At 43.4% G+C, this 23725-nt stretch overlaps 1 protein-coding gene across 1 annotated transcript in view; it reads right to left on the reverse strand.

Moving 5' to 3' along the window:
* GHDC (GH3 domain containing) overlaps positions 1–23725 on the reverse strand; it is an 85353-nt gene that overhangs the window by 55338 nt on the left and 6290 nt on the right. Inside the window, exons 3-8 of the mRNA XM_056549293.1 lie at positions 21596–21792; positions 19074–19677; positions 14246–14435; positions 11999–12070; positions 10752–10885; positions 6597–6685 (exon numbers count right to left, since the gene is read on the reverse strand). Coding sequence (XP_056405268.1) covers positions 6597–6685; positions 10752–10885; positions 11999–12070; positions 14246–14435; positions 19074–19677; positions 21596–21792 — 1286 coding nt within the window. The remainder of the gene's footprint in view (positions 1–6596; positions 6686–10751; positions 10886–11998; positions 12071–14245; positions 14436–19073; positions 19678–21595; positions 21793–23725) is intronic.

Consider the following 23725-nt stretch of genomic DNA (forward strand, 5'->3'; position numbering starts at 1 on the left):
CACTTATGGGAGATACTGTATATAATGTGAGGGGGGGACTCACTTATGGGAGATACTGTATATATAATGTGAGGGGTGGACTCACTTATGGGATATACTGTATATATAATGTGAGGGGTGGACTCACTTATGGGATATACTGTATATATAATGTGAGGGGTGGAGTCACTTATGGGATATACTGTATATATAATGTGAGGGATGGACTCTCTTATGGGATATACTGTATATAATGTTAGGGGTGGAGTCACTTATGGGATATACTGTATATATAATGTGAGGGGTGGACTCACTTATGGGATATACTGTATATAATGTGAGGGGTGGAGTCACTTATGGGAGATACTGTATATAATGTGAGGGGGGACTCACTTATGGGATATACTGTATATATAATGTGAGGGGTGGAGTCACTTATGGTATATACTGTATATAATGTGAGGGGTGGAGTCACTTATGGTATATACTGTATATATAATGTGAGGGGTGGAGTCACTTATGGGATATACTGTATATATAATGTGAGGGGTGGAGTCACTTATGGGATATACTGTATATAATGTGAGGGGTGGAGTCACTTATGGTATATACTGTATATAATGTGAGGGGTAGACTCACTTATGGGATATACTGTATATATAATGTGAGGGGTGGAGTCACTTATGGGATATACTGTATATAATGTGAGGGGTGGAGTCACTTATGGGATATAATGTATATATAATGTGAGGGGTGGAGTCACTTATGGGATATACTGTATATATAATGTGAGGGGTGGACTCACTTATGGGATATACTGTATATATAATGTGAGGGGTGGAGTCACTTATGGGATATACTGTATATATAGTGTGAGGGGTGGACTCACTTATGGGATATACTGTATATATAATGTGAGGGGTGGAGTCACTTATGGGAGATACTGTATATATAATGTGAGGGGTGGACTCACTTATGGGAGATACTGTATATAATGTGAGGGGTGGAGTCACTTATGGGATATACTGTATATAATGTGAGGGGTGGAGTCACTTATGGGATATACTGTATATAATGTGAGGGGTGGAGTCACTTATGGGATATACTGTATATATAATGTGAGGGGTGGAGTCACTTATGGTATATACTGTATATAATGTGAGGGTGGAGTCACTTATGGGATATACTGTATATATAATGTGAGGGGTGGAGTCACTTATGGGATATACTGTATATAATGTGAGGGGTGGAGTCACTTATGGGATATACTGTATATAATGTGAGGGGTGGACTCACTTATGGGATATACTGTATATATAGTGTGAGGGGTGGAGTCACTTATGGTATATACTGTATATAATGTGAGGGGTGGACTCACTTATGGGATATACTGTATATAATGTGAGGGGTGGAGTCACTTATGGGATATACTGTATATATAATGTGAGGGGTGGAGTCACTTATGGGATATACTGTATATATAATGTGAGGGGTGGAGTCACTTATGGGATATACTATATATATAATGTGAGGGGTGGAGTCACTTATGGTATATACTGTATATATAATGTGAGGGGTGGAGTTACTTAGTGGTCGCGGTTGGATATCCTCACACTCTCCCATATGTTGCTGTAGACATGTGTCATCCACAGATAGAAGCAGCAGCCCCCGCCCCACACATATGGAAGCACTCACATAGGGTAGAGCCCATGACCTGTCACTGGAAGCACTTATAGCAATGGGGGGCACGGGTGGTGGGGGGCGGGGCAGTTTCCTTTGGGTTAACCCATTGACTGTCATTAAAGCTCGGCTGAGCCCGGTCAATACTAGAGAATATTAAGGAAACTCCGGGGCCTTTTATTCCGATCAATACACACAGGACAGATTCACAGTGTAAATGTTCTGCAGCTGTGGGGCCATGTTCACACAGCACAGTGTTTTTCCCAACCAGCGTGCCTCCAGCTGTTGCAAAACTACAACTCCCAGCATGCCCGGACAGCCGTCGGCTGTCCGGGCATGCTGGGAGTTGTAGTTTTGCAACAGCTGGAGGCACGCTGGTTGCAAAACGCTGATACACGAGGTTGTATCATATTCTAAGGGCCCATTCACACTACAGGATTTCCGAGGAGAGAAAGTACATTCTGAAATTCCGATGCAGCAGCCCCCCATTATTTTCAATGGGATCCTGCTGCTCTGTGTATGCTGCAAAATTTTTAAGTAAGTCGAGATGTTAATGTTTCTAAGAAGAAAAAATTATAAATAAATATAGATTTTATATAGATATAATATATATATATATATATATATATATATATATATATATATATATATATATATATATAGGGACTTAGCATACGAACTATTCTGCTACCCATTGACTTTAAAGAGGTTATCCAGGAAAAAAGTTATCATCAGAGAGCACTTAGACAGAAAAGAACAACTCAACTTCAGCAGCGGATAAGTACTGAAAGGATTACGTTTTTTTAATACAAGTCATTTTTAACTTTCTGGAGGGAGCCAGTTGAGATATATATATATATATATATATATATATATATATTATATATCTCTCAACTGGCTCCGTCCAGAAAGTTAAAAATGACTTGTATTAAAAAAAATTAATCCTTTCAGTACTTATCCGCTGCTAAAGTTGAGTTGTTCTTTTCTGTCTAAGTGCTCTATGATGACACCTTTCTCGGGAACTGTCCAGAGTAGAAGCAAATCCCCATAGCAAACCTCTTCTACTCTGTGCAGTTCCCGGGACAAGCAGAGGTGTCAGCAGAGAGCACTGTTGCCAGACAGAAAAGAACAACTCAACTTCAGCAGCTCATAATTATTGGGAGGATTAAGATTTTTTAATAGAAGTAATTTACAAATCTGTTTAACTTTCTGGAGCCAGTTGAGATATATATACATATATATATATATATATATATATATATATATATATATATATATATATATAACGTTTTTCCTGGAATACCCCTTTAATGTGTCTGCAGCAAATCTGCTGCGTAAATTCCGCAGTGGAGTGTGCAGCAATGTATGTATGGGTTTTGCAAATGTTAATCTGCTGCGTAAATTCCGCAGTGTCAATGTTAATCTGCATGCTATGTTGTTTTTTGTATAGAGGTTCACTTACATTGCAGAGTAATTTATTTTTTCTTTTACCTGCAGCACATCGGTTTCTATCGCGTCATGTTTTTTTTTTTTTTGGTTGGGGGGGGGGGGGGGGGGGGGATTTTTTTCATTGACTTCTATGGCTGAAGTAAAAATCTGCATGAAATCCCGTTGAAGGGTACGTTCACAATCTGACAATCTATTTTCCACCGACCCGAGTGAATGGTAGTGAAAAGAAAACGAGTGGTAGACTTGGGACGTAATGTTTTGCAACAAATTCCTATCGTCTTCTACCAAAACTTCCACACGCGCCTGACATTTAAGGGTTAACCTTAGAGAACCTCCTGCTGCGAGCGCTTCGGCTTTGAAACTCTCCTTGCAGAACCCCCCCCCCCCCCCCCCCCCCCCCCCCCCCCCACACACACATTATAATGAGCACAATGCTCTAGGCTTAGGTCGCCATCTAGTGGTAGAACCTGGTACATATGCTAAAAATGAATTTAGATGAGGGTTTGTACCGTGTTAGCCTTAGAAATATAGGAGATGAGCGGAGAAGCGATGATACCTTTATCGGCTATTCGAGAGGATATAGGTGCAGCTTTCAACACCTCTTAGGTCCCCTTCATCAGGCATGTTACACAATAAATGTTATAATCCTCCCAGGTCACTGCCCCCCATCATGATAAACCACCCCCGGCCTTTATATTTATTATTTTTAGTTTTCTACCTTGATATTGCTCTGTATTTTCTGCTCAGTCAAATTCACAGACTGGGAAGGGGCGTTCCCCAGCAGCCGTGACATCAACTGAAGCCATACAGGGGAGAACATCCTCCCTCAGTCTGCTACACACAGCCCAGAGCAGTTCAATGTGAGATGAGCTATGATTGGCTAAGGCTGCACCCCCCCCCCCTTCAGCATTTCCTCATTTTGGACTTCTGTCAGGCCAGCAGAGTCCAAAGTCTGTGCAAGAGATGGGGGAGGGGGATGTGCTCTGGACAAGTAGGGAGACACCTAGTGGCAGATTTTTTAAACACAAATAAAACATAGAAAACTTCACTATTGTTAAACAAAGAACATTAGAAAGATTTTTTAACTACCATAAAAAGTGCAATAGAAAAAAGATTGTTTTAATGACAGTGCCCATTTAAAGGGGTATTCCAGGCCAAAACTTTTTTATATATCAACTGGCTCCGGAAAGTTAAACAGATTTGTAAATTACTTCTATTAAAAAATCTTAATCCTTCCAATAGTTATTAGCTTCTGAAGTTGAGTTGTTGTTTTCTGTCTAACTGCTTTCTGATGACTCACGTCCCATCATGCACAGCTCCCGGGACGTGACATCATCATTGAGCAGTTAGACAGAAAACTTCAGAAGCTAATAACTATTGGAAGGATTAAGATTTTTTAATAGAAGTAATTTACAAATCTGTTTATCTTTCTGGAGCCAGTTGATATATATATATATATATATATAAAAAAAGTTTTTGCCTGGAATACCCCTTTAAATAAAATTGTAGCTGGCATAGTAACAAATGGGGGAACAGATATGATTAACCCCGTGTAGGACAGTTCTTTAGTCAGTCAGAGGTGGTATACACAGAACATTGCATCTTTTCTGAGGACAAATAGCAGATAAGATCAGCCCAGTTCATTGATCAGTCCTTTTTGCATGCAGTTAAGGCGGAACAAACTGTTCCAAACACCGGAGCCGGGAGCTTGTGACGTCATAGCCCCGCCCCCTCATGCAGTCATGCCCCACCCCCTCAATGCAAGTCTATGGGAGGGGGCGTGACGACTGTCACGCCCCCTCCCATAGACTTGCATTGAGGGGGCGGGGCATGACGTCATGAGGGGGTGGGGCGTGACGTCACAAGCTCCCGGCTCCGGTGTTTGGAACAGTTTGCTACTCCACCCATCTTCTATATTTTAAAGCCACCACAATACCTGTTCTGTGTCCCCTGTAGTTATCCTTGCAATTTTGGAAGCTCCTGTGGTCCCTGTTGTCTCCTGAATATTCTTTTTCCTTGCTTGCAGCCCAGACTACAACTCCCAGCAGTCAGTGCAGCTCTGGGTAATGGCTGCCAGCCAATTGCCTTTACTATCTGTGTGCATGCTGTATTGTTATAAACACAGTCAGCCGCACACACTGTACATGTCTTTTCTTTTTAACTATCCTTCCCCCTAGCAATAAATCATGCTGTGCTCTGAATGGCCACAGTCAGTGATTAGATCTATAGCAGGAAAAGAGCTGCGTTATGTGCTGAGGAGACACTGGGCTGTTACTCTCCTGGCAAGATCTTCACACAGGGAGGGGAGGGGGAAGGGAGGTGTGGCTGTGAAGCCAGACAAGACAGAAACCACATGGTGTTCGTCTTCCAGGAGCGTGGGGGCTGCTGTCAGTGAGGGCTTTGCACAAAGACAAGGTGGATCTGATAATGACGACTTTCTCTCACTAGTAGTTTGACCCACAAGTTGTAGAGTAATGCTTTACAGCAGTGTTTCCTGACCAGGGTGTCTCCAGCTGTTGCAAAACTACAACTCCCAGCAAGCCCGGAAAGCCAAGTTTTGCAACTGCTGTAGGCATCCCGGTTGGGAAACACTTCCCTATAGGGATATAGGACAAGGTCCCCCCACAAACTACCACTGATCAAAACAGAAACATGTGATCAAAAAAGGGATTGTCTAAGGTGGAACCCTACTTTAATGCACCTTAGTAAAAAAAAATAAAGAAATAATAATAAAAAAATTATAATAAAAGAAAATTCTTCAAATCTATAGCTGCAGATAACAATGATCTGCGCACTTATTTCCATTTGTCTATTGTTTTTCTAGAAGCGCAATTTAGTCACTTTGACATCTGCAACGATGAGTAAGTGAGTAATTATCCTAGGAAAAAATGTATTTTTTAGTGCCCGATGACTGAGCTGCGCTTGCCTTTAACCTCTTAAGGATCGGGCAAATATTTTTTTTTTGCACTTTTGTTTTTTTCCTCCTTGCCTTTTAATAGACATAACCTTTTTATTTTTTTCATCCACAAACTAGACCCATAAGAGGGCATGTTTTCTGTGGGACCAATTATACTTTGTAATGACTTCCTTCATTTCTTTCATAGCATATGCTTAAAAACCGGGGGGGGGGGAGAATATACATAAATATAGATGCAAAGAGGTTCTGCAGCACTCCAGGTTGAATTCAAAACAAGTGGTTTATTTATCCCATGCAAAAAAAAAGTGATACAACGTTTCACCGGTCTCACACTGGCTTTCTCAAGCATGCTTGAAAAAGCCGGGTCTGTCCTGACGGCACCCACTACATCTACTTTCACCTTGGGTTGTGCTGCCTGCCTCTGCCATGTGTATATGTATATGTATATATATATATATATATATATATATATATATATACACACACACACACACGCCCTAGGTTGAAAATATGTATCAAGATAGAAGTTGTAGTGCAGAATACAGGAGAAGAACACAATACAGTCACCCACCTTGTATCTCTGATCCTCAGACAGGTTTCTCACTCCCTTCAGGGCAACGAACACCTCGTAGTGTGGGTCAGAACCTCCAGAGAACGGGCCTGAAACCATAGCAAATACGTCTCATTTTATACATTAAATCCCACCACACCAGCCCCCACCACACCCACAAGTAGCCACCGAGACCAGTACTTAATTCCGTAATTAATACCGCAATTCCGTCTTGTGAGCGAGGCCTCATAGTCCATGCACAATAAAGATATTTCAGATTGGAATTACGCTTTAGAATTTACTGGTTTAAGCTCAGAAATTCTGTCGTGAGAACATAACAATCCATGAGCCGGGCGCGCTGCACCAGACCTATGGAGTGTTTTTTGTGAGGCAAACGCCAATACAGTGGTCCCTCAAGTTACAATATTAATCGGTTCCAGGACGACCATTGTATGGTGAAACCATTGTACTGTATGTTGAGACCATAACTCTATAGAAACCTGGTAATTGGTTCTCAAGGCACCAAAATGTCATCCAAAAAATAGGAAAAAGTGAGAATTAAAGAAAAATAAGTAGATAACTAATATAGATAAAGCAAATCCTTACATATAAAAGTAAGAAAGATCTGCTGGGAGCTGTAAATCACTGTCTATGTCAGTGTTTCCCAAGCAGGGAGCCTCCAGCTGTTGCAAAACTACAACTCCCAGCATGCCCGGACAGCAAAAGGCTATCCGGGCATGCTGGGAGTTGTAGTTTTGCAACAGCTGGAAGCACCCTGCTTGGGAAACACTGGTCTATGTAGAGGACAGGAGCTTCTTCGGGGTCCTGTACAGAACTCGCAATGTCCAAAAAAAGTAACATGGAGTCGCCCTCACCTGGTGTCCAAAGGAGCAGGTAACCCTGGTACAGGTAAAGAGTACAGAACATGTAATACCTCCCTGTACTGTAGGGGGCGCTACCAGACACCGGTCAGTGCATACACTTCAGTAATACAGGTAAAGAGTACAGAACATGTAATACCTCCCTGTACTGTAGGGGGCGCTACCAAATACCAGTCAGTACATACACTTCAGTAATACAGGTAAAGAGTCCAGAACATGTAATACCTCCCTGTACTGTATAGGGCACTACCAGACACCAGTCAGTGCATACACTTCAGTAATACAGGTAAAGAGTACAGAACATGTAATACTACCCTGTACTGTAGGGGGCGCTACCAGACACCAGTCACTGCATAAACTTCAGTAATACAGGTAAAGAGTACAGAACATGTAATACCTCCCTGTACTGTAGGGGGCGCTACCAGACACCAGTAGGGGCATACACTTCAGTAATACAGGTAAAGAGTACAGAACATGTAATACCTCCCTGTACTGTAGGGGGCCCTACCAGACACCAGTCAGTGCATACACTTCAGTAATACAGGTAAAGAGTACAGAACATGTAATACCTCCCTGTACTGTAGAGGGCGCTACCAGACACCAGTCAGTGCATACACTTCAGTAATACAGGTAAAGAGTACAGAACATGTAATAGCTCCCTGTACTGTAGGGGGCGCTACCAGACACCAGTCAGTGCATACACTTCAGTAATACAGGTAAAGAGTACAGAACATGTAATACCTCCCTGTACTGTAGGGGGCGCTACCAAACACCAGTCAGTACATACACTTCAGTAATACAGGTAAAGAGTACAGAACATGTAATACCTCCCTGTACTGTATAGGGCACTACCAAACACCAGTCAGTGCATACACTTCAGTAATACAGGTAAAGAGTACAGAACATGTAATACCTCCCTGTACTGTAGGGGGTGCTACCAGACACCAGTCAGTGCATACACTTCAGTAATACAGGGGTTTTACCAGTAAATTGCCCATTCTGATTGGTCGATCCTTTAGCAATTGACACGTTTCACCGATCTGGACTGTCTGTACATTGTATGTTGAGTCTGGTTTCAACTTACAATGGTCCAGAAAAGACCATTGTATGTTGAAACTATTGTATGTTGAGGCCATTGTAAGTTGAGGGATCACTGTACAACATGGCGGGCAAAAAAAAAAAAAAAAAAAAACGCAGATGATAAATGGCCCCCCATATGTCTTAATAAGGTCAATTAGAAGCTTTGCTTACATTAAAGCCTGTTTGAGGCATTTTTTTTTTTTTTGCACAGTGAGCTTTATTTTTATTGGTATCAGTATGGGGTATTTAGTTCCCAACCAGTGAGCATCCAGTGGTTGCTAAACTACAACTCCTAGCATGCCCGGACAGCCAAAGGCTGCTGAGATGAGAGGGAACCCTTGATTTACCTTTCAGGGACAGTGTAGATCCTCTGGAGGAGGCAGACAGGTCTTTGGCTGTCTGGACATGCTGGGAGTTGTAGTTTTGCAACAGCTGGATGCACACTGGTTGGGAACTAAATGCCCCATAATGGTACCAATAAAAATAAAGCTCACTGTGAAAAAAAAAATTTGCTGCTCTCTCCTTCTGGCTGCAGACAGAAGGTGTCAGCTGCAGATTGCAGCTATGGAAAGCCATTGTTATCATTTTAAGTGACATATCAAAATGTTTTCAAACCAGGGTGCCTCCAGCTGTTGCAAAACTACAACTCCCAGCATGCCCGGACAGCCTTTGGCTGTCCGGGCATGCTGAGAGTTGTAGTTTTGCAACAGCTGGAGGCCCCCTGGTTGAGAAACACTGCTCTATCCATTTTCTACTATTCACTATTACAAGCCATTGTTTCATTAAGCAATTTTTAGCCATTTATGGCGATTATTAGGGCATGTGAACATGGCCCAAGAATACCAGCTGTTTATTTCAAATTAAAATGGCTTCTTTAAAAAAATAAATAAAAATTAATTCATTCATTAATTAAATAACAGGCAGACCATAGGATCACTGGAACAGCCCTGGAGGCAGGTAAAGAAGACCCCCGGCCGCCATCTTGACTCATAAGACCCCTGCGATTGTGCCGCAGATAGTCTGCATATCTGAAGGGTTAATGGTGGGAATCAGCATGATCGATGATGTCCGCTATTACCGGCGGGTCCTCGAATGCTGATCGCAACCGGTCTGTGACTCAAGACATACATGTACGTCCTAGTGGGCCAAGTACCTGGCAGTCAAGGTGTACCGGTACGTCCTGTGTTCTCAAGAGGTTACAGGGGTTAGCCTGGAAAAAAAACTTTAATTTTTTTTATATATTTCAACTGGCTCCAGAAAGTTGAACAGATTTGTAAATTACTTCTATTAAAAAAAATCTTAATTCTTTCAGTACTTATGAGCTGCTGAAGTTGAGTTGTTCTTTTCTGTCTAAGTGCTCTCTGATGACACGTGTCTCGGGAAACGCCCAGTTTAGAAGCAAATCCCCATAGCAAACCTCTTCTACTCTGTGCAGTTCCCAAGACAAGCAGAGATGTCAGCAGAGAGCACTGTTGCCGGACAGAAAACAACAACTCAACTTCAGCAGCTGATAATTATTGAAAGGATTAAGATTTTTTTAATAGAAGTAATTTACAAATCTGTTTAACTTTCTGGAGCCAGTTGATAAAAAAAAAAAAAAAAGTTTTTTCCTGGAATACCCCTTTAAAGGGGTATTTCACTGGAAAACATTTTTTTTTTTTTTTTTTAAATCAACTGGCTCCAGAAAGTTAAACTGGTGCCAGTACTTTTTAGGGGCTGTATACTACAGAGGAAATGCTTTTCTTTTTGGATTTCTCTTCTGTCACGACCACAGTGCTCTCTGCTGACCTCTGCTGTCCCTTTTAGGAAGTGCCAGTTCCCAAAATGGACAGCAGAGGTCAGCAGAGAGCACTGTGGTCGTGACAGAAGAGAAATCCAAAAAGAAAAGCATTTCCTCTGTAGTATACAGCCCCTAAAAAGTACTGGAAGGGTTAAGATTTTTTAATAGAAGTCATTTACTAATCTGTTTAACTTTCTGGCGCCAGTTGATTTAAAAAAAAAAAAAAAAAGTTTCCCACGGGAGTACCCCTTTAATCGTGTATCTTGTTATCTTGTAAGATGAGACCTATATAAACCTTGGTCTTGGACTCATATAAATGAGTGTATTGTGCACTTTGCTTTGCACTCTTTGTATTTTACTCCGACCTTGACCAATATAAATTAATATTAAAAAAAAAAAAAAAAAAAAGGGAAAAAGCTGAGAGCTAAATCCTACCCAGAACTCCGCTCTCCATGCAGCAGTAGTTGAGCAGAGTGGCCCCGGGCCAAAGATCCACAGTGCTGCGGAGAGTCTTATAGAAGCCACATTCTGATATACGCTCTCCACGAACATTCAATGTTTGGCTTTTCCTGCAGAAAAAAATAAATAAAATAAATAACAAAAATAATTATTATGTATTCTACAATAACAACCTCATGTAAACAAAACTCCTTCTGCATGAGCTGGCCCGCTGGTTTGATCGGCCCATATACTCCCAATGCGAATGGTAAATAAAATCGCCAATAAAACAAAAAGCTTAAAGGGGTATTCCAGGAAAAAAACTTTTTTTTTATAAATCAACTGGCTCCAGAAAGTTAAACAGATTTGTGTATTACTTATATTAAAAAAATCTTAATCCTTCCAATGATTATCAGCTGCTGAAGTTGAGTTGTTCTTTTCTGTCTGGCAGCAGTGCTCTCTGCTGACATCTCTGTCTGTCTCGGGAACTGCACAGAGTAGAAGAGGTTTGCTATGGGGATTTGCTTCTACTCTGGACAGTTCCCGAGACAAGTGTCATCAGAGAGCACTTAGACAGAAAAGAACAACTCAACTTCAGCAGCTCATAAGTACTAAAAGGATTAAGATTTTTTAATAGAAGTTATTTACAAATCTGTTTAACTTTCTGGAGCCAGTTGATATATATAAAAAAAAGTTTTTTCCTGGAATACCCCTTTAATTTTAATGCCAGAACATTCAAAATTCTCATTTCCTTTAAAGGGGAACTCCACTGGAAAAAAAATTTTTTCAAGTCAACTGATGACAGAAAGTTAAACAGATTTGTAAATTACATCTATTAAAAAATCTTAATCCTTCTAGTATTGATAAGCTGCTGTATGCTCCACAGGAAGTTCTTTTCTTTTTGAATTTCCTTTCTGTCTGACCACAGTGCTCTCTGCTGACACCTCTGTCCATGTCAGGAACTGTCCGGAGAAAGTGAGGTTTGCAATGGGGATTTGATCCTGCTCTGGACAGTTCCTGACATGGACAGAGGTGTCAGCAGAGAGCACTGTGGTTAGACAGAAAGGAAATTCAAAAAGAAAAGAACTTCCTGTGGAGCATACAGCAGCTGATTAGTACTGGAAAGTTTAAGATGTTTTAATAGAAGTCATTTACAAATCTGTTTAACTTTCTGGCACCAGTTGATTTAAAAAAAAAAAGTTTTCCAGTGGAGTACCCCTTTAAGCTGCTTCTACAATATGTACCTATATAAAAACTTCACTATTGGGCTCTGATTGCTGAAGCCGGTGACTTGTACAACATCTCCGAACCGGTACCTAAAATACAGAAAATCACAATTATACACAAAGGAAGAAAAAAAAAACACATAAAAGGGTACTCCGTCCAGACATCTTATCCCCTATCCAAAGGATTGTGGATAAAGTGTCTGATTGCGGGGGTCCTGCTGTTGGGACCTCCCCGTGATATCAGTGCCGCACCCTGCAAATGTTCAGTACCCTGCATATGTTTAGAACACTGGATTTCTGCGGCTGGAGCCGCCACGGCCACGCCCCCTCCATTTATGTATATGGGAGGGGGCGTGTCATCACGCCCCCTTCCATAGACATGAATGGAGGGGGCGTGGCGTGACATCATGTTTCCGGCTGCCCAAACCCAGCTGTTTAGAATGCCGGGTGTAGCACAGAGATCACTGGAGCGGCCCCAGCGGACGGACCCCTTGCGATCAAACATCTTATCCCCTAACCTCTGGATAGGGGGATAAGATGTCTGTGGGCAGAGTACCCCTTTAAACATGTAAGGGCCTATTCACACTACGTATATTCCGAGTGGAATTCCGCTTCGGAATTCGTTTTGGAAAATACAGTGCAGCAGCCTCCCATTGTCCTCGATGGGATTCTGCGGCACCATTCACAACACGGAACGTCCGCCACAGAAATTCCGGACCCCAAAAGAATGAACATGCAACAGACAAAGCAATCAGGACCACACTGCAGGGGATCCAGGATTACATGGGCGCTTGTTCGTTCCAGGGACTTTCCTCACCGTCTCATAAGCCAGTGGATATAAGTTCCGCCAGTCGCTTGTTACTAACATAAAGAGTTAAACATACAACGCATTTGGTTCTTATAGCATGAACCTGTGTCTGAGGAAGACTCTCACTGCTGTTATTGAGCCCCCTCCATGTTGCACAACTATTTCTCATCATCTCCATTTCAGGGGGCAGGATCAGAGCTGGGCTGTTTGCCAGTAATACTCACACAGAAACTTCCTTTCGCTTACTTCTCTGGGCAATCATAGGACAGCAACATGAACCTGTGTCTGAAGAAGACTCTCACTGCTGTTATTGAGCCCCCTCCATGTTGCACAACTATTTCTCATCATCTCCATTTCAGGAGGGCAGGACCAGAGCTGGGCTGTTTGCCAGTAATACTCACACAGGAACTTCCTTTCCCTTACTTCTCTGGCCAATCACAGGACAGCACCAACTACAAGTACACTATTATAGATATTATGTGGCGAGTAAAGAGGGTTATTGATGTACTAAGTTTGCAAGGTAGTACAAAATTTGCAAACAGTTGCAGAATTACAGCAAGGAAGGGGTTACATCACAAAAGCAGCCCTGATCTACTGCTTTTTTTCTACTGCTGGCTTACTAAAGTAATGGGGCAGAAGTGCTCGCTGCTCGCTATGTTCCCCTTTGTTTCTTCTCTGGACACCTCGGGAAACTGAAGCGAGCAGTATACAGATTTACGTTAAATGTCTTTGAGACTTCTGGCAAGTCTGTTTAGCATTCGCTTCCGCAATACACAGAGCAAAAAAAAGAATAAAGGCACAATTTGCTTCTGCCCCTTTATTTTAGTGATCGGTGGGGGTCTCAGCACCCGAGACCTCCCCCACCTATACAAACAATGACATGTCAGAAGCTTGATGAAAAGATAGGTACATAGATTAGGCAACAGGGGCGTAGAAGTATTTTAGAAGAGTGTAGAGGTACACTTAAAGGGGTACTCCACTGCTCAGCATTTGGAACAAACTGTTCCTAAAGCTGGAGCGGGGGGGGTCGTGATGCCATAGCCCCGCCCCATCATGATGTCATGACCCGCCCCCTCAATGCAAGTCTATGGGAGGGGGCGTGACAGACGTCACGCCCCCTCCCATAGACTTGCATTGAGGGGGTGGAGCGTGACTTCATGAGGGGGCGGGGCTATGACGTCACAAGCTCCCGGAACCAGCTCCAGCTTTCGGAACAGTTTGTTCCAAACACTGAGCAGCGGAGTACCCCTTTAAAGGCTATGTTCACGTGTGTTTTTTTACCTGCACTTTTGTTTCGATTGGAGAACTCACCGAGAGGCATGGAAGCTCACCAACCAAAACAGAAAACGCAACAAAAAACACTCAGTGTGAACCCAGCCCAAGACCAAAGCCATTCACTACAGCTACCAAAGTTACAATCCAATTTAAAAAGCCAATTTTGAATATTGCTTACTGACCTGTAAAGTCCATTTCCATTACTTATGACCAACTCGTAGGCTTTGTCCACACTCACATCTTCTACGCACAATGTCGCCGGCTGTTCCTGCTCACTCATCTCCGCAGGTATGAACTCAAAGAATACAGATCGGGGGCACAGTACATACTGCGCAACATCTTCCATTGGCCAAAGATTTACTCCAAACAGACCTAGGAGGGGAAGAAATTAGATAAAAATAAAAATGCCCCAAAGCCACTACAATACCTGTTCTGTGTCCACTGTAGGTATCCATGTGGTTTTTGCAGCTTCTTTGGCCCCTGTTGTCTCCTTAATACTTTTTCCTTTGTTAGCAGCACAGACTACAACTCCCAGAAGTCAGTGCCGCTCTGTGTAATGGCTGCCAGCAAATTGCTTTCACTATCTGCGTGCATGTTCACACTGCATCCACACACACTGTACAGGTCTTTTCATCCTTCCTCCAGCAATAAATCATGTTATGCTTGGAATGGCAGCAGTTAGTGATAAGATCTACAGCAATCTTCACTCAGCTTCTCTCATGACACAGAGAGTAGAGGGGAGGGAAGCTGAGGAATCATGTGACGCTTGTCTCTGTGTTAACCCCTCACTGACCTAGCCCCCACCCTCCTGTCAAGACACAGTAGTTGGCTGGATGATGTTTTCCTCACACTTCCTGCATGTAAGTGACAGCTTAAAGAGGAAAACTGCTGTATATAGCTAATGAATGATATTTAGACAAATACATAGGTTGGTGAGAGGGAAAGGATGGGCTATAGGTTTAGTTCCCTGGAGTACTCCTTTAACCCCTTAAGGACCAAGCGTTTTTAATTTTTTGCACTTTTGTTTTTTCCTTTCAATTTTGCACCTAAAAATCATTATGATGGCTTTTTTTTGAGCCACCAATTCTACTTTGTAATTACATCAGTCATTGTACCCAAAAATCTACGTCAGAACAGACAAAATTGAAGAAAAAACGCAATTTTGTAACTTTTGGGGGCTTCCGTTTCTACGCAGTAAATTTTTTGGGGTTAAAAATGACACCATACAATTATTCTGTTGGTCCATACGATTAAAATGATACCCTACTTATATAGGTTTTATTTTGTCGTACTTGTATTCTGATCCCTATAACTTTTTAATTTTTGCACAAACGGGGCGGTATGAGGGCTCATTTTTTTACGCCGTGATCTGAAGTTTTTATTAGTACCATTCTTGTCTTGATCGGACTTTTTGATCACTTTTTTATGGTCTAAAAAGTGACCAAAAATACGCTATTTTGGACTTTGGAATTTTTTTTGCATACGCCTTTGACCGTGCGGTTTAATTAATGATATATTTTAATAGTTCGGACATTTACGCACGCGGCGATACCACATATGTTTGCATTTATTTTTATTTACACACATCTTTTTTTAATTGGAAAAGGGGGGTGATTCAGATTTTTATTAGGGAAGGGGTTAATTCCCATTTATTAACATTTTTTTTTAAACTTTTTTTATGCAGTGCTATAGCCCCCTCTAGAGGCTGTAACATTGCATATAATGATTGCAGGCACGGTTCAATAGATTGCCATAGGAATGCATTGATCAGTGTTTTTCTGCTCTTGATTGCTCAAGCCTGGATTTCAGGCTTGGAGCAATCAAACGCGGATCGGACAGCCGGGAAGAAGGCAAGGCACCTCCCACTGTCCTCTCAGCTGTTAGGGATGCCGCAATTTCACCGCGGTGGTGCCGAACAGCTCCGCTGAGCTAGCCGGTATGGATTTCTCCCATTTTAGATGCCGCAATCAACTTGGATTGCGGCATCTAAAGGGTTAATTCCGGACATCAGCCCAATCGGCGATGTCCGGTATTAGCTGCGGGTCCTGGTTGCTGATAGCAACCGGAACCCCACAAATACGAAGCTTCTTAGCGCGTTTCACAGATCGGGAGCAGGCCACGGACATAAATATATGTCAGTGGTCGTTAAGGGGTTAATACTACAACTCCCATCGTGCCATGAAATATGCAGACTGTTGGGACATTATGGGAAATGCTTTATTGTTTCATCCAAAGAGCCACAAAATAGAGAACAATAAATGCTGACGCGTTTAGGGTCCATATGACCCTTAGTCATGGCATAAGCAACACATCACAGTGCTTATAATACCCCATATGGGTCACATGGTTGTAGCGTCATGAGATGAATGAAAGTGGTCACAAAACCTGGTCTGGATCTCTAAATTTTTGGACACTATTAGGCGGCTTTCACACTGTAAAACAAGTCCCGTTATGGACGCCCGTTATGAAATCTGCAGTTATACGGCCGGTACTAAACCACTAACGGCCGTTAGAAAATCCCATTATAGTCTATGGGATTTTTCTAATAGCCGTTTTAACCCGTTATCGCCTGTTATTTTGTGACGGGCGAATGAACAGGAGAAATAGTGCATGCACTAATCCTCCCGTTACTTTCGCCCGTCACAAAATAATGGCCGTTATTAATAACGGGCGATAACGGGTTAAAACGGCTATAAAAAAAATCCCATTGACTATAATGGGATTTTCTAACGGCCGTTAGTGATTTAGTACCGGCCGTATAACTGCAGATTTCATAACGGGCGTCCATAACGGGACTTGTTTTACAGTGTGAAAGCCGCCTTACAAGAACGACTACATTGAAATATTTTTACATTTACGAGAAGAGAGCGCTACGAGGTTACCTGAGATCAATATACTAATATAATAACACATATAGATATTCTTTTCCTTAATAGTAAATACATTTTTAAAATGTGAAATTGATATACTATTAAGGAAAAGAATATATACCGTATTTTTCGCCGTATAAGACGCACCCCAAAACTGGGGGGAGGGGGGGGGGGAAATTGGTGCATCTTATAAGGCGAATACACACCTATCGCGGCGGTCCCTGCGGCCATCAATGGCCGGGACCCGCCGCTAATACAGGACATCACCGATCGCGGTGATGCCCTGTATTAACCCTTCAGAGGCGGCGATCAAAGCTGACCGAAACGAAAACCGAAACGAAAATAACACTAACCCGGCTGTTCAGTCGGGCTGTTCGGGAACGCCGCAGTGAAATCGCGGCGTCCCGAACAGCTTACAGGACACCGGGAGGGACCTTACCTGCTTCCTCCGTGTCTGCTCCGTGCCGGGATCCCCTGCGCTCTCCTTCGACGTCATCACGTGGTCGCGCACGCCGTCATCCAATTGGAGCAGAGTGCGTAGCGACGTGATGACGGCGACGGAGAGCGTGGATCCCGGGGAAGAAAAAGTCTGGAGCGTCGGGGACACCACAGGGACGCGGCCACAGCGATGGAGGGCGACATCCAGGGCAGTGGTGACGGGTCTGGAGCGGCGGGGACACGTAAGTATAACCTCCTATACCAGTGGTCTTCAACCTGCAACCCTCCAGAAGTTGCAAAACTACAACTCCCAGCATGCCCGGACAGCCGTTGGCTGTCCGGGCATGCTGGGAGTTGTAGTTTTGCAACATCTGCACGTTCGCAGGTTGGAGATCACTGTTGGGTGCAGAATCTTTTTTTTTCTAGATTTTGCACCTTTAAAATAGGGTGCGTCTTATATGCAGTTGCGTCCTATAGGGCGAAAAATACGGGTATTTGTATTATATTAGTATATTGATTTCTCAGATCACCTCGTAGTGCTCTCTTCTCATATATGTAAAAATATTATAATGGCGTCATTCTAATAATAGTGTCTAAAAATTTTGAGATCCAGACGAGGTTTTGTGAGCACCTCCATTCGTCCTGTGATGCTAAACCATGTGACTCATATGGGGATTTATAAATACTGTGTGTTTTTGATGTATTGATTATGGGCATGACTAAGGGCCATATCCACTCAAAACCCGTCGGAGTTTATTGTCCTGTATTATATGTTGCTCTTTGGATGAAACAATAAAGCATTACGTTTTATCTCACAGACGAGCAGGATTCCCTGTTGTGGATGTAGATCTGATGTAGGTCCGGGAACACTGCCGGCCTGTCCATGCTCAGGTCTTGTGGAGTGAGCTGTTACCTCATATCTTTTTTTAAAGGGGTACTCCGGTGGAAAACTTTTTTTTTTTTTTTTTTGATCAACTGGTGCCAGAAAGTTAAACAGGTTTGTAAACTACTTCTATTAAAAAATCTTAATCCTTCCAGTACTTATTAGCTGCTGAATACTACAGAGGAAATTCTTCTTTTTTTTTTGGAACACTCTCTGCTGACATCATGACCACAGTGCTCTCTGCTGACATCATGACCACAGTGCTCTCTGCTGACATCATGACCACAGTGCTCTCTGCTGACATCATGACCACAGTGCTCTCTGCTGACATCACGACCACAGTGCTCTCTGCTGACATCTCTGTCCATTTTAAGACATGTCCAGAGTAAAAGAAAAATCCCCATAGCAAACATATGCTACTCTGGACAGTTCCTAAAATGGACAGAGATATCAGCAGAGAGCACTGTGTTCAAAAAAAAAAATTCCTCTGTAGTATTCAGCAGCTAATAAGTACTGGAAGGATTAAGATTTTTTTATAGAAGTAATTTACAAATCTGTTTAACTTTCTGGAACCAGTTGATTAAAAAAAACGTTTTCCACTGGAGTACCCCTTTAAGTATTCTCTGTTGCTGAAAGACACAGGTTGGGGAACACAATACCAGTAGTCTCCAAACTATGGCCCTCCAGATGTTGCAAAACTACAACTCCCAGCATGCCCGGACAGCCATCCATGCTGGAAGTTGTAGTTTTGCAATATCTGGAGGGCGACTGCTCTGTACTAACATAAGTAAATGGAGGTAGGCATGAATACATACATACCTTCTGCTGCACCATATGTGGGAGAATACACCGGGACTCCCTGGCATACCCCATCCTTCAGAATCTGCCGATCCAAGTCGCTGCCTCCACTTTCCACCGCCAGAATCACCTGCAACTTGGGCCAAACCCGCTTCACGATGCCCTGAAACCCTTCTTGGAAGTAAGAGCGCAGTTCTGCTGCCCTGGAGGCATCTGGGACCAGTAAGTCTTCTATTTGCTTTCTGGTTTCTAAAGGAACCGTAAGTTCCGGACTGAGACGTCCCTTCTGGATATCAGTCACCAGAGACTCCCAACAATCCTCCAAGATGGAGAAGACGTGGCGAAGGACACAGGAGGAGTTGGCTTCGAGCATGCTCAGATCGGGGTCCCGGAGTGAGAAGAGCAGCTGAGTGTAAAGTATCTCGTGGTGGGACATGGACGGGTGGACCGGCCCCTGAGGAGAGTGCAGGTCCTTCATGAAACCTGCTGAGAAGACAGACGGATATGGAATGATGGGAATCCCGGCATCGGATCGGTGGGTCGTCGGTGGAAACGAGAACTTAAACACTTTTTCCAGAGCTCCAGGGAAAGTGTCGTGAATGATCTCCAGACATACAGCTGCTCCCTAGAACACCGGAGAGAAGTTTAGAAAGGATAGAAGAAAAGTATTGACTATGTAAAATCAAAAATGGCGGACCTTCATGGCATCCTCCAACAAGCTACGGCAACAGCTTTCCTCCAGTAAGTGGCTCTATTAAAGGGGTACTCCACAAACTTAAAACATATCCCTTATAGTTGGCACTCGCTCCATGCGCTGTCTATGGGAGACAGCACTTGAGTATTTCCGGCGCTCCCATAAAGAACACACCGTGCCAATACATCACTCCAGGCACAGGGAGAGCAGGGCCCCCCGAAGGTCAGACCCCCGTGATCAGAGGATTATTCCCTATCCTGTGAAGTCTCCCTGGTTCTGTTTACCACTTTGATTCACGTCCCTTTGTAACTTCTTATTTTGTACCCCTTATTAAGTACCAAGTCTATCCCCTGATGATCCCAGCACCATCCGGGTAAAACGCGTAGGGACGTGTCTGTTTGATACAAAGTTTTGTGTATATAACCTATAGCTAGCACTGGATAATACTGTCTTTAAAGGGGTACTCCACTGACCAGCGTTCGGAACATTAAGTTGTGTGCGCGCTGCGGGGGGTCGGCCACGCCCTATCGTGACGTCACGTCCCCCTCAATGCAAGTCTATGGGAGGGGGCGTGGTGGCTGCCACGCCCCCTCCCATAGACTTGCATTGAGGGGGCATGGTGTGACATCACGAGAGGCGTGGCCGACCCCCGCAGCGCGCACACAGCGTTCAGAACTGAATGTTCCGAAGGCTGGTCAGTGGAGTACCCCTTTAAAGGGGTAGTAAAGGGAAGTGAACTTTTAAGACATGGATAGGGGAAAAATGTCTGATTGCGAGGGCTCCGACTGTGGGGACCCCACGCGATCATCTGTACGGGCCCCATCGACTTACATGTACTTGGAACAGGGCAGCTCTCACCATCCTGGACGAACGCAAGTGATGGCCCACTCAGCCAATCTCCAGCTGAGGCGGGACATTGTTGCGGCCGGTGATGGGGGCCCATACAGGAGATTAAGGGGGTTCCCAGCGGTCGGACCCCTAGCGTTCAGACACTTGTCCCCTATCCCGAATTTCTGTATTTCGCAAAACCAAAAAAATCTATTTTTTTGTAATTTACAGCCATTTTTATGGTGTGTAAACACGGTATTCATTTGTCTTAGGCTTCATTCACATAACAATTATTATATCCATCTAGTTCATACTATTCTATCCTTGAAAACATCGTTGTTCTGATACTGATATTGGTGCCGGTACCGGGCATTAGCCTGATACCCATCCTGATACCAGCAGAACATAAAAAAAGAAAATTCCTCTCACGTTCCCTACGTTTCTGCGCTGAGGCCTTTTTTATTTTGTTCCATTATCCATAAAGTTGTGCAGGACCTGCCGGGCGATGACGTCATTTGATGGAGCGGCAGGTCCTGCACCACTCACATAGCGGAGGATGCGGAGGCCTCAGTGCAGGGGCGGAGGGAAGGTGAGTGGAATTTTTATTATTTTCTTTAGGAAGGGACTTATTGGGGGGAACCACATAATAGGGGCATATACTGTACTTAATAAGAGGTTTCCTACCTACCTATCTTTTAGGGGCTTCTACCTAATAGGGGGATTCCTTACCTATCTACTGGGGTTGTATTGAAAGGTATCACAAGTTTACAAAACAGAGGTTCCCAATGTAGCGTCAGAGCCTTTATACTAAAGGACAGTGTTTCCCAAGCAGTGTGCCTCCAGCTGTTGCAAAACTACAAATCCCAGCATGCCCAAACATGAGAGGGAAGCCTTGATTTCAGGGACAGTATGAATCCTCTGGATGAGAAAGACAAGCTCTTAATTGTCCGGGCATGCTAGGAGTTGTAGTTTTGCAACAGCTGGAGGCACACTGGTTGGGAAACACTGCTCTAGGAGATACCTGAAGGAAACGGTCAGTGGATCTGTTATCACTGATGGGGACCAGGGTGCGGTTTCCAGAATTTCCTGCAGTCGCTACTAGGACGGAGGGTCTCCCCGGTACCAGAATGTTCTCCTCTCCCTGTGACGTGCGCTGTAAATAGTCTTTATAGTCCACATACTGAGTCAGGGGGTGATTCTTCTGGAATGAGGAGACATCTGGAGGAATTAAATTAAAGCCAATTAGATTTTATTATATCTGTTTGACAAAGAAAATGATTTAAAAGCATAGTTCAACTATTTATTTATTATTGTAGTGTTACAATAAAAATGAGCTATAGTTACGTATATATCCTGGTCGCACTCAGGGTGTATTAGGCACACTTAAAGGAGTACTCCGTTGGAAAACTTTTTTTTTTTTTTTTTTAAATCAATTGGTGGCAGTAAATTACTTCTATTAAAAAATCTTAATCCTTCCAGTACTTATTAGCTGCTGAATACTACAGAGGAAATTATTTTCTTTTTGGAAACAGAGCTCTCTGCTGACATCACGAACACAGTGCTCTCTGCTGACACCTCTGTCCATTTTAGGAACTGTCCAGAGCAGCATATGTTTTCTATGGGGATTTTCTCCTACTCTGGACAGTTCTTAAAATGGACAGAGATGTCAGCAGAGAGCACTGTGCTCGTGATGTCAGCAGAGAGCTCTGTGTTCCAAAAAGAAAATAATTTCCTCTGTAGTATTCAGCAGCTGATAAGTACTGGAAGGATTAAGATTTTTTAATAGAAGTAATTTACAAATCTGTTTAACTTTCTGGCACCAGTTGATTAAAAAAAAAAAAAAGTTTTCCACTGGAGTTACCCCTTTAAGTGTGCCTAATACACCCTGAGTGCAACCACCCTGTAGTATTCAGCAGCTAATAAGTACTGGAAGGATTACAATTTTTTTTTTATAGAAGTAATTTACAAATCTGTTTAATTTTCTGGCACCAGTTGATAAAAAAAAATATACATATAAGTTTTCCACCGGAGTACCCCTTTAAAGGGCTACTCCACTGCTCAGCGTTTGGAACAAACTGTTCTGAACGCTGGAGCCGGGAGCTTGTGGCATCATAGCCCTGCCCCTTATGACGTCACGCCCCCGCCCCCTCAATGCAAGTCTATGGGAGGGGGCGTGACGGCTGTCACGACCCCTCCCATAGAGTTGCATTGAGGGGGCGGGGAGGCATGAGGGGACGGGGCAATGACGTCACAAGCTCCCGGCGCCGGCTTCAGCGTTCGCAACAGTTTGTTCAAAAAAACGCAGAGCAGCGGAGTACCCCTTTAAGAGATGTGTTCACTTCATTCCCCGTGAGTATCAGCAGCTGACACTCACCGATCGTGCAGATGTCCGGCAGTAACCATTTACATGCCACAATGATATCCTGCCGCTGGAGCGTGATTGACATTACAGCTGAGTTCGTGCAGTGTTATTGACTTCCGAATATACCACAATTCACGCCACCGGACTCAATTTAATGACATGAATGTAGTCAGCTAGTGATGTGGGGATCAGCGAGGGGAACGCCCAGACTTCACATCCTCCATCCCATAGGACGTGAGTTAGTGGTCCAATCTTACACCTTTAGTATTTATTGTACACGCACGGTGACATTGTGTATCTTCTTACCTTCATCCATGCTATCATTGTCTCTTTGAGATTACTGTGTGATATCCCCTGATGAACCCAAGAAGGGAGAAACCTCCCTTAATAGCGCAGCGGACACTTTAGACAGTGAGCCTGCGGCCGGCCCAGGTCTGACTAGGGACGTCGCGTAGGTGTGTGTGTGTCAGAGGGGTAGGGAGGGGGACAATTATGCTGCCTATAGTGTGGAAACTATGCTACCTAATGTGGGGAAACTATGCTACCTAATGTGGGGAAACTATGTTACCTAATGTGAGGAAACTATGCTACCTAATGTGGGGAAACTATGCTACCTACCTAATGTAGGGAAACAACGCCACCTAATGTGGGGAAACTATGCTACCTGATGTGGGGAAACTATGCTGCCTACCTAATGTGGGGGAACTATACTACCTACCTAATGTGGGGGAACTATGCTGCCTATCTAATGTGGGGCAACTATGCTGCCTATCTAATGTGGGGGAACTA

Source organism: Hyla sarda, chromosome 12 (genome assembly GCF_029499605.1).
Source record: "Hyla sarda isolate aHylSar1 chromosome 12, aHylSar1.hap1, whole genome shotgun sequence".
Classification (NCBI taxonomy): domain Eukaryota; kingdom Metazoa; phylum Chordata; class Amphibia; order Anura; family Hylidae; genus Hyla; species Hyla sarda.